The sequence below is a fragment of the Tasmannia lanceolata genome, unplaced genomic scaffold (assembly GCF_043159265.1).
Source record: "Tasmannia lanceolata isolate RefF3 unplaced genomic scaffold, GAP_Taslan_0.1 ptg000037l, whole genome shotgun sequence".
Lineage (NCBI taxonomy): Eukaryota > Viridiplantae > Streptophyta > Magnoliopsida > Canellales > Winteraceae > Tasmannia > Tasmannia lanceolata.
This window is the reverse complement of record NW_027518714.1, coordinates 14,847,921-14,861,811: the sequence shown is the minus strand read 5'-3', so window position 1 is coordinate 14,861,811 and position 13,891 is coordinate 14,847,921. Positions and strand designations below refer to the sequence as shown.

At 37.6% G+C, this 13,891-nt stretch overlaps 2 protein-coding genes across 3 annotated transcripts; one reads left to right on the top strand and one right to left on the bottom strand.

Annotated features, from left to right (window-relative positions):
* The first annotated feature begins 949 nt into the window (after positions 1-949).
* On the top strand, positions 950-5,446 carry LOC143860939 (uncharacterized). Of its 2 annotated transcripts, none has more exons than XM_077371802.1 (4): positions 950-1,023; positions 1,127-1,256; positions 3,689-5,047; positions 5,136-5,446. In XM_077371802.1, the coding sequence occupies exons 1-3, from the start codon at positions 969-971 to the stop codon at positions 4,917-4,919; spliced, it is 1,416 nt and encodes a 471-aa protein (XP_077227917.1). In that variant the 5' UTR covers positions 950-968; the 3' UTR covers positions 4,920-5,047; positions 5,136-5,446. The 2 variants fall into 2 exon arrangements, with proteins under 2 accessions (XP_077227917.1, XP_077227916.1); XM_077371801.1 differs by having other exon boundaries at positions 5,132-5,446.
* A 1,233-nt stretch (positions 5,447-6,679) lies between these two features.
* Positions 6,680-9,761, bottom strand: LOC143862282 (large ribosomal subunit protein eL14y-like). Its single transcript, XM_077373300.1, has 5 exons — positions 9,604-9,761; positions 9,408-9,509; positions 7,355-7,484; positions 7,158-7,270; positions 6,680-6,898 (listed from the first exon to the last, which is right to left on the bottom strand). The coding sequence occupies exons 1-5, from the start codon at positions 9,604-9,606 to the stop codon at positions 6,842-6,844; spliced, it is 405 nt and encodes a 134-aa protein (XP_077229415.1). The 5' UTR covers positions 9,607-9,761; the 3' UTR covers positions 6,680-6,841.
* Between the last annotated feature and the right edge of the window lie 4,130 nt (positions 9,762-13,891).

The window sequence follows — 13,891 nt, the reverse complement described above, 5'->3', positions numbered from 1 at the left end:
TTCTCATCACCTGAGACACTAGTTTCTGGGATTTTGTTTCCTTTTTTAGAGACTTCACCTTCGTCTCCACTTTGAGATGCGTGATATATCATGAAAAAAACATCCTGGCAGCCAAACGTGCTCTAGGGGGATATAGGGCTGCCATGTATTTTTTTTTTCCCCATAGATTTGTAGTTTATCAAGCCCACTTCTTTGTCTCCCACTCTCTCGTAGCCCTCACTCACTATTTGACAAATTATTTCACCGGAAAAAAAAAAAAAATCATGGTTCCGGTCGTGTGAAAATGGGTATTTGTCCTACAATTATTTTTCGAAAGGATTTCCTCTTCTTTGAAAGGGATTTGCTCAGCCATAGGATGAATTAAATGAATAAGACAAAAAAGTGAGCTTATGTGGCTGGGGTCTCATGCAATAGCAAGTCACATAGGATGAATTAAATGAATAAGACAAAAAAGTGAGCTTATGTGGCTGGTCTCTCATGCAATAGCAAGTCCACATAGGATGAATTAAATGAATAAGACAAAAAAGTGAGCTTATGTGGCTGGTCTCTCATGCAATAGCAAGTCCACATAGGATGAATTAAATGAATAAGACAAAAAAGTGAGCTTATGTGGCTGGTCTCTCATGCAATAGCAAGTCCGCGGAATGGCTTCTGAGATAATCCCCTCCAAATCCCTCTTTGAAATTGATTAATTTTTCAGAAAAAAAGACTTAACAGAAAGGGCATTGAAATGGAAAGACCACAATTCTTAAATGACGAGACTACCCCTCTATACTGAAGGCTATTCTCGTCAATTGATTTCTTGTGCTAGGTACTAGGTGGGGATTTGCGAGACAATGTCGCGGTAAGCCATTTTGCTGCCTGACTTTTGGATGAAAAAGGGTCATAATAAATTCGCACCCCCTGTAGGATGATTCACACCCCTGAACAAGTAAAAAAAGCCACCCTCTGTCTCTCAACAAACCCTAATGTCGCTCTCTCGTCTCTTTCTCGCGGAAAAAAGTGTCCACCTGCAGAAAAAGGGTAAAAATCCATTTCCATGAGAATTACTGTTTTAGGGTTTTCTTTTTTGTTTTTAATTCTCCATGGATTTAATCTTACTCAAGCTATAAATTATAAAAATCAGGATTTCCAAAACCAACAACATGTTTTTCTCCAGCTCCTTCTTCTCCAAGGAAGAGTGTAAAATCCTCTTACTCGATCAAAGCACCAGAGAAAGAGCAGAAAGTTATAGCTGTCGAATCGATCGTGAAAAAGTAAGTTTTTTTTTTAAGAATTATGTTTCATTAAACTTCATATTGATGTTTCCTCTTTCTCGTTATTTTTATTCTGAGTTAGAATCCATGTTTTGTATCTTAAAATTAGAAGAATGTGATGAAATTATATTTTCTTAACATTTATATTTGAATTCGTAAACCTCTAAATTCTAGTATTTGTATGGAAATTTGAGTAATTTGATTATGAAAAAGTGCAATTCTTCATAAAGCCATTACTCTAGTTTCATTTGAGGGTTTTTTAAAAATATTTTTTTTATGTATAATTTAATTTGTACCTAAAAGAAATTAGAACATGATGTGATTATTATAACTCCATGCTGTTGTGTTTGAATACCTGAATAACAGAAAGAATTTATGAGCATGTTTTTTTTTTTCCTTCTTTATAATCATAATTTTCCCACGAAAAACATAGCATCTGCATTGTTCATAAAACTCATATCATATGTGATGAGTTACATGCTTAGGCCCTGTTCGTTTAAGATTATGACAACCGACTGTGAGTGCCAAACCGATTATTGGACTCAAATTTATATGTAATATTGAGTCCGATAGTCGGATTGGAACTCACAATCGGTTGTCATAATCTTAAATGAACAGGGTCTTAGGAAACAGTAATTGCTTTCAAGATTATAAGTAGGATTTTACAAATGTATAATAACCATAGGTGTCGATTTTGTTTTGGTGGGTGTTCCACCTTTTTTTATAGATTGGAACATATCAGGCATTGTGTCTGTTTCTGTGTTTCATTTTAGAAAAGTTGCTAATTTTTTTTAAGAATTAACAGAAATAGAGAAGATAAGAAAAATAATAGAAGAAAAACTAGAGCAAAGAACAAATAGACATCTTATTAGACCTAAGATTTATTAATTTTTATCTATAATCAACATAATATAAGCACCATCGAGATAATCCACATAAAGTTCTGGAATGGAATGGAACGTCCTAAAATTCTGCCCAGAATGGAATGGATTTGACAACTATGATTATAACCTAATTTTCATTGATTTAACTGAAACTGGTTAGATGGATACTATTTAGCAATTGGAGAAGAAGGAAATGTGGATTGTGGACTATACCATCTACCACATATGGCCTCAGTTGTGTAACCTTAATGTTGGGGGTTCAAAATATCAGTCTTAGTATCAGAGAGAAAAGTAGGGAGAAGTGTGGATAAAGCTACTCTTGGAAGAAAGAAGGAAAGACATCAATAGCAATGCACTTATTATATGGCAAGCAAAATTTTATTCACATAACTTTTAGGGCAGTGATAAATCCACTCCCCAAATGGATGTCTATCTCTCTCCTCTTTCTCTCTCTAACCTAGAGGAGAGAGAAAGACACATGGGGAGTCGATTTATCAATTTGGGGAGTCCATTTATCACTCCCCAACTTTTATCATGCTACTATTAAAAAAAAAAAAAAAAAAACTTCTATCATGTTGGTTACTCAGACAACCAGGCAAATAGATATACAGGTTTACATGTAAGAGAAAAGGCCATAATTGAAATAGCTGGGCTTCCATCTGTATCCAGAGAAATTATATGCTGAACGGACATACATGGTCGTATTCAGTGTACGACGGAAGTACTGCCCTTGATATTTGATCGGACAGAAGCATCATAAAAAGTTTTTTGTTGTCCGATCAAATATCAAGGGTGGGATGCTGAATACGAGCATGTCTGCTCGTTCGGTATATAAATTCTCCCATGTCCAATACCATTAAATGTGTATATTTAATGAAACTATGGACTGCTTCTAGGCTTCAGGGTTCAAAGTACGGATGGTAGACTTTTTTGTAGCTTCTGGAGAAGTGTTGACAACTACGGCCATGTTGGCAACCATGATTTTTTTTTTTCAAGGAATATCAGTTCGCCAAGTGGTAGGAGTGGTAGGAGAAGAGTGGGAGAGGGAGAGAATTTGAGAGTGCAGGAGTGAGGAGATGGTGCTAAGTGGCTGAAAAACAGGAAAAATAAAACTCTAATTTGAGTAGGGTTTTTCTTCTCCCTGTTTTTTTGCCACTTAGCACCATCTCCTCACTCATGCCCTCTCAAATTTTTTTTTCCGGGTAGGTAAGCTGGGATCGAACTTGCGACCTCAAGATTGAGAATCAAAGTCTCAACCACTGAGCTAGCTACAGGCCCAACCCATATGCCCTCTCAATTCTCTCCAGCTATCACCCCTCTTGCCCCTCTCCCACCGCTTACGTGAAAAAAAAAAAAAAAAAATCATGGCTGCCAAACAGGTATATGTTATCTTATGCTATTTTCTGGTATGGTGCAATTAGTTTCATCTATTTGTTAAAAAAATTTCCGCTCAATATACTTAACAAGATTTGCATTTTCAGTTTTTGACCCATCAGCCCTTCCATTAACTGTATAATTATTGGCTCCTTTGTCTCACACCTTGCGTAGATATATGCTAGTGAATCCTGGAATCCTCCCTACAATAAAGCAAGTTCAGGATGAAGTTGGGGGATCATGGTTCTTTTTGAATAAAATCCTTACAGAACTGAAGAAAAGGATGGTGGCTGATCCTTACATGCAAATCACAAAAGGAAAAACAGGTAGTACAATGGAGGCAGTTTCTAACGCTGTGGCGAGAGAAGAAAATCCAAATGGTGCTAAACTTAATGGGGCAGAAAGTAGAATTCAACCATCAGAAGTGATGGCTGATCCTCACATTCACAAGGAAGTTGTAACAAGTGAGAAATCACATCTCACATTTAAGAAACCTTCTGAGGCTCTAGCGATGGTAGTGGATTCAGTTCATGCGAAGCTAGTTGAGCTTGAGAATAGAGATCGACGGTTAGAAACACATTCCAGCACAGTTATTGGTCATGAGAGAAACCAGAAGACAGCCTATAATCAGTTATCTTGTATGATAAGACGGATAATTGGTGAAGACAAAGATAATAAAGCGCCAGGAATTGGTTCAGACCCATACGATAAAAGTAATGTGGCATCTGCTAAAAATAGAGACAGTCTACCTGACAGAAATGTGAATTATTGTCCAGCACCAAATCAGAGCTCTATTGTGGAGGAGATACCAACATCTAGTGGAAAAAAGATCACTCGATTAGCTGATTTGTTTAGAACTAGAAAATCAGATGACATAGCAGATGAGTTAACTAGCATGAAGAATGACACCTTGAAACACGACGGGTCTTCATATTCGAAAATAGCACCAGCGGATGATTTTGAGTGGAAACAAGGGGCTAATGGCTTGTTCGATAGCATGAAGAAATTTCCTAAAGAACAGAGGCAGTTCAATAGATTTAATAGAGGCCCTAGACATGAAAACCCACAGGATTTCAGGCTTGAAAATATTGAACTTTTAAATTCAGACGATGATCAAAACACGCTCAGCAAAGCCGAAATACATGACGAGATTGAGAGAGCTGAGCTTGAAAAAGAATGGGTGGAACCCAGAGACGGAAGTTGGTTGGATTTGCTAGTGAAAGGTGATGAAGGCAAAGAAAACAAGCTCAATGGCCATATTGTTTGTGATGGGTCTAATCTACGAACTAAAGTGAAGGAGCAAGTGAGGTCGGATGTTGAGATGTTTTACTCTCAGTATATAAGCGAGAATCAAAGTGGAAGTGACTCTGATATTGCAGCTCCTGATTACCCAAATTCAGAATGAAGAGCAATAGTTCTTATACAGAAAAGGGGAACGGTCGAAACAACCTTATGTTGAATACTTTTTGGAAATCAACCACACACTGGACCCATTGCTGAAATCCACATAGTTCCCTCAAGAATTATTTCAAGGTACTGCTATTTAGTGTTTTCACTAATAACCCTTAATAGACTGATGGTTTATCATGTTTCTGATAGGATCTTATTTTGTGGCAGGCAGAAGGACCCCAAAAAGCTTCAGCTAAAACTGATATGGTCGTGGACAGTGCAGATGTCATTGTGAAGACAACATCCCCTTTGATGAAAATGCCTATTGTGCAGCAGCCAAACACACCTAATGGAATTCGTATTCCTGTTCCATTTTTCTGATGTTCGGTGCCTTTGTTAAGGAATCCATGCTGAACAGTTTATGATTGAAGGGTTTTAGCTTGTACAATCCACCTTATATCCAAACAGCCCGTAAAGGAACAAAAACATTACAGCCTAATATCGTAAGGCAGAGGTTGCCCAATGACCAGATTAATTTATTTACATTGGATTTTGCTCCACTAAATAATTAGCACTACAGGGAATGCAGGTAAAGATAATCTACCCATCCATGCATCAGTGCCTAAACTTATCAATAAAAGGAGCTAAAATGACACAGACCCTGTGTTGGGGTTCCACGCAAAAGCAAACCACCCTACATCGAAAATAACAGGTGGATGTGGATGGGTTATATGGGAATGTGCACCCTCCCTCTAATGGCTAGCTTTTAGGGGTGAGTTTTACCCGGTTAAATTCCTAACAAATGGTATCAGAGCTCAGGGCATGGTAACCCGGTCTGCCTCCGAGGGCGGAAATGTCCCTCGGGGAAGATCTCAAAAACCCTGGTGTAGTATCTCATGGGAAGTGGAGGGGGAGATTGTTGGGGTTCCACACAAAAGCAAACTATCCCACATTAGAAATAACAGGTGGATGTGGATGGGTCATAAGGGAATGGGCAACCTCCCTCTAATGGCTAGCTTTGAGGGGTGAGTTCTACCCGGTTAAATTCGTAACACCCTGCCTTTTGCCTGTGCCCTTAGCCTAAGTACTGACCTTAGTTCGGCTGGAGGTGGCTGGTGTTGGGCCTATAGATCAACCACTCGCTTATAGGAAATGAGGTGTGAAAAATATAAAAAACTAGATCAACCATGTCAAGAGACAGTTTGCAGAAACCAGGAAAAGAGCCGTAAAGAGAAGCAGATTTGAGAATATTCTCCACATCATTGATAATTGGCAGCATAGGGATTTGGTAGGACCATAGCAGAAGGCATTTCGCGGACTGGCTATTGCATGAGAGAGCAGCCACATAGGCTCACCTTTTGTCTTATTCATTTAATATCCTATGTGGTTGCTCTCTCATGCAACAGCCATTCTGCGATGGTCCCTAGCAAATCTCCTGCAGGGATAGATAACATGAGGTTTTATATGGTGTAAGCCAGCTTAGTCCAGTATTTATTAAAAAAAAAGATACTGTACGGCCCACACCATAGGATGATCCAAACCATCCTTTTGATGGGCCACAACATAAATAGGTTGTGTCCCAAAAATCATTTCCATAGGATGATCCCAACCCTCCAATCTATTGAGGTTTCCATAATATGTTGTCCCTCTGTAGATTGGAGAAGGGCTAAAATCATTTCCATAGGATTAATCATTCCCTCTGTAGATTGAATTAACTGTTTTACATGTTGCAAGGCAACAAAAAAAAAAAACAAGGCAACTTCTGAAGTCAAGTCAGGTCTCAACAAAACTTATATCTAATGGATTCCCAAAAATGTTCCAAATTAAGCACTGGTACAAAAAAAATTGCAACTATCACACTTAATCCCAAAACTCAAAAGGAAATTTAGATGGAAATAACAGTACCCAAATCACAACTTAACATAGCCTCCTAAAATTTCAAGCCACAGCCTGCTTTTTCAGCTTCGCGAGCTCCTGTCTGATTGCTCCACCCCTCTGTGCACACAAACATTGCACATATAAGCTTGAGAGAAATTACAAATCCAAACTATATTACAAAACTTCAACTCATCTAACTGAATGAGCGTCAGTTAATTTACTAAGTATAAGATCCATGTTTTTGTAGTCTAGAAAGAGTGTTATTTTCTAATTGTTCGAGTTTTTTTATCATTCAATCAAGTTGCTTGAATAACCACTTAAGGTTTATTTTATTTTATTTTAACCAAAGGTGAACGATGAAGGAAATTTCACAAACCTTAATCCTAGCCAACATGACCTTGAAGCGATCAAAGTCATTGAGAGAAGCTCTTTTCTTCTGCACTATCAGCTTCCTGCCCCATGAACTGTTCTCCCACTTGTTTTTCACATCTACCATCAATGACACTTCTTTTTAATAGGCGAATAGGAATATTGTGATTCATTCTTTTTGTCAAGGAGATTCAAATTTGTTACCTGCAGCTTCCATGGCAGCAACAAGAGACTTCTTTTTTGGTATTCTTGGGATATCAATCTTGATATCTGTCAGTGAAAGCCTTTTGAAGTTCATTTGACATCTCACCATTTCAGGGGCATCAATGAGAGCCTGTAAAATCCACATAACCATCGAATATGAAATGGGAGCCAATTTTCTCCTTTATATTTAAGGTTAGCAATGGTTTGGAACTAAAGTGGTAAGAAACACGATGCCACAGTGGTTCAATACCATAGCTATGAATTCCAATGTTCCTGGCACCAAGGTAACTAATGAACCAATTCAGCAGTCCATAAACAGAACATATGGTGGGAGTATGAAACTTATTGGGTAAATGTATGTCAGAGAAAGAGGATCAAAGAGAAAATGTTTTTTATTTTGTTCTTTTTTTATGAAATCTTTAAAGACCATGCCAGTATATTAACAAGAAGGGTACCCACATTGATTTCTGACTAATTTCAAGCAACTCAGAGCAATACATTCCTATGTTCCTAGCACAATGATAACTAAGGAATCCTATTGGTAAACATGAAAAGAAGGTAAGAATCTGAAGCCTATTTGCTAAGCATACCGAAGTAAAAGAGAAACCCAACAGAAATTGTTATTTCTTTTATGCAATCTAAAAACAAATGTTGAAACGTTATGGAGGATGCATACTATTTTTTATGAAATCTATCATAATATTTTGAAACATTATGATGTACAATCATATCATATTAACCATTCAAAAAAAAAAAAAACAATCATATCATATCATATCATATTAGAATCAATCATATCATGTTAAGCACACAACTTTTTTTTAATGGTTTTAAGGACAATAACTTATATGAACATCTTCATTTTTACCCATATTGATTTCATTCTAGTTTCAAGTACACCATGTTTTCACCAGTTTGGTACCCTTGCGTTTTCAATGCACCATGTAAATAATTACAATTACCTAACCCAATTTTGTGATTCACGTTACCAGGCCTGTGTGATCAAAATTTAAAAAAAAAAACAGAGAAAAGAAAATCAAAAGGCATTATAAAGACTGTCACAATGTATAAAAGGCTGTTCAAAACCCAAAAAGATGAATGAGGAAAATCTTATTACACAGTTTCACAAGGTTTAAAATGTCTCTGAAAAATCCAAAAAAGATTTGGGCAATTGAACAACTTGATCCAGACACAGAAAGACTTACATGTGTAACCTGCAATTTTTTTAAACCCGAAAACTCGTTAATTACTTTATATCCATCCCAACCATACGCCTAGAAAAGAGGCAATGCTGAGATGAAAGGAACAGAAAAAATGCAGTCTACTGCTTGTGAACGGAATGGCAGTGATAATAGTGCTGGAAAGTAGAAATGCAGTCTACTGTTCGGGCTTTATGAAAATATATGTCACATGAAATTCCATCCCAACTACAACCCTAGAGAGGAGAAGATGACAAGATGAAAGAAGTTGAAGAAATGCAGTCTAATGCTGATAAACGAAATGGCAGTGATAATTGAGGTAGAAATGCAGTCCAATGATCCATATTCCACTGACCATTTACAGATATCAGTTCTTGGTAATATGTGTCTATTTTGGACAAACAAGAACTTTATAAAATCCAATCTCAACAGGAGCCTCCTACCTCTGGACTTTTAAAATTCAATTTTGACGGATCTAGTATCGGGAACCCATAAACAGCAGGAATTGGGGGAGTTCTTAGAGACGAGAGGGATTCCCTCAATGTCATTCGCGGGCTTAGAAGCTCTCATGAGCCTCGATAGAGCTTCACTAAGGCCCTGTTTGTTTCGTTTTAGATTATGACAACCGATTGTGGAGTCCCCAACCTATTATTGGACCAAAACCTACACTAAATTTGAGTCCAATAATCGGTTGTCAGAATCTAAAACAAACAGGACCTAAATTATTTGATGAGATTCAAGATCGGGTGGGAGATTTTAGAATAATAGCCTTGAAAAATTCGGAATCTTTCTAGTAATCATATAATAATTCAATAACAATCATATAAGAAAAGAAAGATTGGTAGAAAATTTACCCGATTCTGATCAAGAACATCGACAATCACAACGAGCTTTCCATAATCCTTTCCGTAGTTTACGAGAGCGACTCTCCCGATCTCTACATATCTCTTAAAAGGCTTCAAATAGACCAAAACAAACAGAACAAAAAACCGAATCAAAACCCTAGAAAACGGATAAGAGAAGAAACAGCAGCATGAGAGATTTTCTTACCATGGTTGAAGATCTGAGAGGGAGGGATTAGGGATTAGGGTTTAGGGTATCTTTTTCTGCTAAAAGAGAGAATATTAGGTTTTCTCCTCCGTTTTTAACTGAATGGTGGTGAGAGAGATGACCGTCCGATCTAGGGTTTTGGATGCAGGGAAGCACTACCGTCAAAGTCTCAAACCCATTATAGGGTGGGACCCACCACCTCACCTCATGTTTTGATGGAGCAGATCCCACGATATCTACACATGCGCAAGCCTATGGATAGGGTGGGGCTCACCATTTTACAAAACTCATGTTGTGATGGGGTGGGACCATTATTCCCACCATTCATTTTTGAAGAAAAGACAAAGAAGGAGGAGGTGGAATTATCAATTCGCAAAAGCAAATGGAATTAATAAAAGAATGGCAACCTAATAAATAAAGGCTACAAGTTGATGTCTCCACTCGGGGTTATAAGAACCTACAGCTTCCAATCATCGTCTTCACCTTTCAAAATATTATCATATATCTATAGAATATCTGTGAAACTTTTAGGATATTGCGGATCTAAATGATTCGGACATTAATGGACAAGATGTAGGTCCAATCCATGTTAATTGGATTCAAATCCTAATGTCCAACATTATTTTGGACTGTGACCTAGACGTAGCCACAATATTCCATGGAGCGTGGTTGAGGGGGTGTCGGTGTACGAAAATTCCCTTCGTATTTTCATTTATTTATGTCTATTTATGAGGCTTTGTTGACGACAAACAACACTTCATTTTCACACTTTGCGTTTCATTAACGTTTCTTCCCCTAAGACCTACTTGTGTACAACATAAGTAGGACCTAGGACATCCTTATGGACGGGAACTTTAAAGAGGATCCAATGGCGTATGATTTGTTAGAGTCAAGAAGCAAGGTTGCTTGAAGCATTACATCCTAGGTATCTAGTTTGAAATACCAAGTTTGTTGCTTGAAGCATTACACCCTAGGTATTTGGTTTGGAATACCAAGTTTGTTGCTTCCAGCCCCTATATATAGAGATACACTAGGGGTTGCTTTATATATAGAACATAAAATGGGTTATATTATATACCCAGCATGATTGTGACCCAATTAATAAGTGGATCCAATCCGAAGCGGATCCGATTGCGACCAAAACATAGGTGGCTCCAATCCGATCTGAAGTGATCGGTTTACACCTCTAAGTATACCATGATTAAAGTTCGGTGTAACATTGTTGTGAGCATAAAAAATCAAATGAGAAAACGAGAGAGAGAGAGAGAGAGAGAGAGAACTCATAGGTGGCATGGTAAAAGAAGTGGGACAATGGTCTTGGGTGGTCTTTCCTCGTCGGTTGATAGACTTTATGGAAAGTAGGTTCTCAGTGCCACTACAAGAAAAGTTGTAATTACCGGCGAATATTCACCGGCGGTCCTAAACACCGCCGTTAAATATGACTATTTCCCAGCGGTTAAGATTAAACCGCCGGCATACAACGAAGGTTCCCACATAAAATGGTAAAATCTGTTGGAGGATTCCCCAGCGGTTTTGACCGCCGTGGAAAACGTGTATTACCCGGCGGTCATAAGTTAGGCTGCCGGGATAAGTTTAAAGAAGGGGAAAAAGATCGAAGTTGCGAATCTGAAGCTTTGCCCGTGGGAAACCCTATTTTCATTTTTTTTCCTTTCGCGCGGAAACCTCTGTTTTTCCCTCTTTGAGTGGAGAAATCCGGCCGTTTTATCTTCCCCAATCTATCTAGGGTTCTCATTTTAACCTTTTCCCTTTCTCAGACCCTTTCAATTTAAACTAAATCCAGAGATTTGGGTGGAAAAAGAAGAAGAGGAGAAGGTACTTTCGTTTTACATCTACGATTTCTCTTTTCTTCCAAAACGATTCATCATTTCATCAGGGTTTCATCGGGGTTTCTCTCTTTCTATCTCTCTTCGCCGAAATCCCTGGATGTATATAGGGTTTCGATTTCATTGACTGAGCTTGGGGTTTCGATTTTGGATTTTCGTTTCCATTTGAGTTTTGGTTTGTGTTTTTTTTATGTGGTTTCAGTGTAATAGATGCTGTTTTGATATGGTTTTTGATGTGGTTTGGGTTTTTGATATGGTTCAGTGTAATAGATCTAGGAGTTCTCAGCTCTTTTATGTGAAAGATGGGGTTTGGGGTTTTGATGAGGTTTCGTTTTTCTCATATGGAAATATCTGATATTGTGATTTTAATGCTCAATGTGGTTTATTTATTAAATCATGTATTAGTATCTACCCCTGTATTAGTATCTACTTTAGTTACCTCTTATTGGATTGTCATATATCATGGGTTTGTTCACCAGGTTTAGAATTCATTAGCTCTGGCATTTGTTTTTCCTTTTCCCGTGCCTTCTGAGGTTGAATGCTTTAGCAAGGTTTTCTTTTTCTCTGCTTGCAGTTCTATGTCTATGAACGCCTAAAACAATTGGTGATACCACCAACACAATCTAGTGCTCACCCCAACTCATTACAAACGGTTTGCTTTCTGTCCTTACCGTCTTTTTTTTTCTTTGAATATTTTCTTTATTTTACTATCTATACTTTGTTTTGACTATTTAGCAGCTAAACTGTGTGAGGGTTAGGGTACTCATGAGCATGGTTTTAAATTTCAGCCCGGGACCGAAACCGAAATTTATACCGAAATTTTTAGATTTACATGGAAATTACCAAAATTTCGGTTTTGGCTTAGGCCGAAACTGAAATTTCAAACCTTTTTCATGATCACTGTGATGCTGCTTATTCTGAACGTACTCTCAACTATATTTGTATATATGATGTGGCTTTTGGACAATTTTACATTAATTACATGTATTTAGCTAGCCAAGCTGTGCTGAGTTTTAGTGTTGTGTTCAGGGCTCATGAGCACTGTGATGTTGCTTATTCTGAATGTACGTGATGTTGCTTATTCTGAATGTACGCTTGACTATATTTGTATATATGATGTGTCTTTTGGACAATTTTACTTCAATTAGATAGTAGGCTTTTGTTGGTTCATGCAATTTTACATAAATGACATTTCACACTTCAAACATTTCTAACTGATATAAATAATGACTATAAGAGTAAAATAATTTTGATGAAACTCAAAAAGGCAATGGTCCATACAAGAACTTGCTGCTTGTTCTTTTCTTTAATTGACATGAATAAGCATTTCTTTTAATTGCTAAATCATTTTTCTTCTACTGTAGAGTTCCTCTTTCTGCTCAATTATTTAGTCATGTTTTAATCAGTGTGTACTGTTACTTCTAATTTTTTATTCAAGTTTATCAGTTTTGATTTCAACTGATGATGGCTGGTATAAAGTTCTCATCATCGTTGGAAATTACTTTTCTTAAAACTCAAAATATTTCATGTGCCTAGAGTCTCATGGACGTCTGTCTGCTATTTGTTTTGTTTGTTTTTGCAGCAGCAGTCAGATTTGATAAGGGAAATTTTAGGCATTAATTGTGGATAATGCTTCTTACAGCATTCAAAAGAAGAAAAGGAGGCACATTCTTTGGATCGTAACTTCTAATTGTGAAAAATATAACCATTCAAAAAAATTGTGAAAAATAGGATATCTCTTGCCAATATCTAACTTTCATTGAACCACTGAGGTGGCTGGCAGTGTCTTTTCTGTGTTGGGATGGGGTGGCTGGCAGTGTCTTTTCTGTGTTGGGATGGGCTATTTTCTTCAACTCGTCACACAGGCAATGAGTTGTCAAGGTAATTACAGCAGTCTCCAAGGAAGAGACAATGGCCTGCCCATAGTCTATGTCACAAATATCTCTCGGGAATTTCTCGGAAAGTGAAAATTTCGGGATATATTAATCTTTTTTATTTTTTTCAGATTTATATTGGGAAAAACGATAAAATAAAATTATTTAAAAATATATAAATTTAAAAATCGTTTTCTAACCGCCGGCATTATTTTTCGTAAAAAACTTTTCTCTGAACTTGGCCGGCGGTTTTAACCGTCGGCAATATATGTTATTCCCCGGCGGTTTGATAAAACCGCTGGCAACATCTTTCCCCACAGTATGTTCGCCGGCGGTTGTATGACCGCCGGATATCCGCCGGCAAATTGATCACCGGCGGATAGGCCATCTTTTAGCGGCGTTCTAGAACGCCGGGGAAAACCTTTTTTCTTGTAGTGTGCCATGGCCTCTGAAAGGGAGAATCTTATGGAGAGCGGTGATGCTAGCCTTGATCTGGATTATTTGGAAGGATAAATGCAAGGCTATTAAAAAACCTAACCAAAGGGCACATCTTTACATTCACCAAGATTA

Bases quoted from the DNA above. Each gene is read 5' to 3' on its own strand.
- LOC143862282 (XM_077373300.1), bottom strand. The intron at 7,485-9,407 runs GTAAATTTTCTA...TGGATTTTACAG, and splicing joins ATGTTCTTGATCAGAATCGG to GCTCTCATTGATGCCCCTGA. The intron at 7,271-7,354 runs GTAACAAATTTG...CATTGATGGTAG, and splicing joins TGCTGCCATGGAAGCTGCAG to ATGTGAAAAACAAGTGGGAG.
- LOC143860939 (XM_077371802.1), top strand. From the start codon at position 969: ATGTCGCTCTCTCGTCTCTTTCTCGCGGAAAAAAGTGTCCACCTGCAG. The intron at 1,024-1,126 runs GTAAAAATCCAT...TATAAAAATCAG, and splicing joins TGTCCACCTGCAGAAAAAGG to GATTTCCAAAACCAACAACA. The intron at 1,257-3,688 runs GTAAGTTTTTTT...CACCTTGCGTAG, and splicing joins GTCGAATCGATCGTGAAAAA to ATATATGCTAGTGAATCCTG.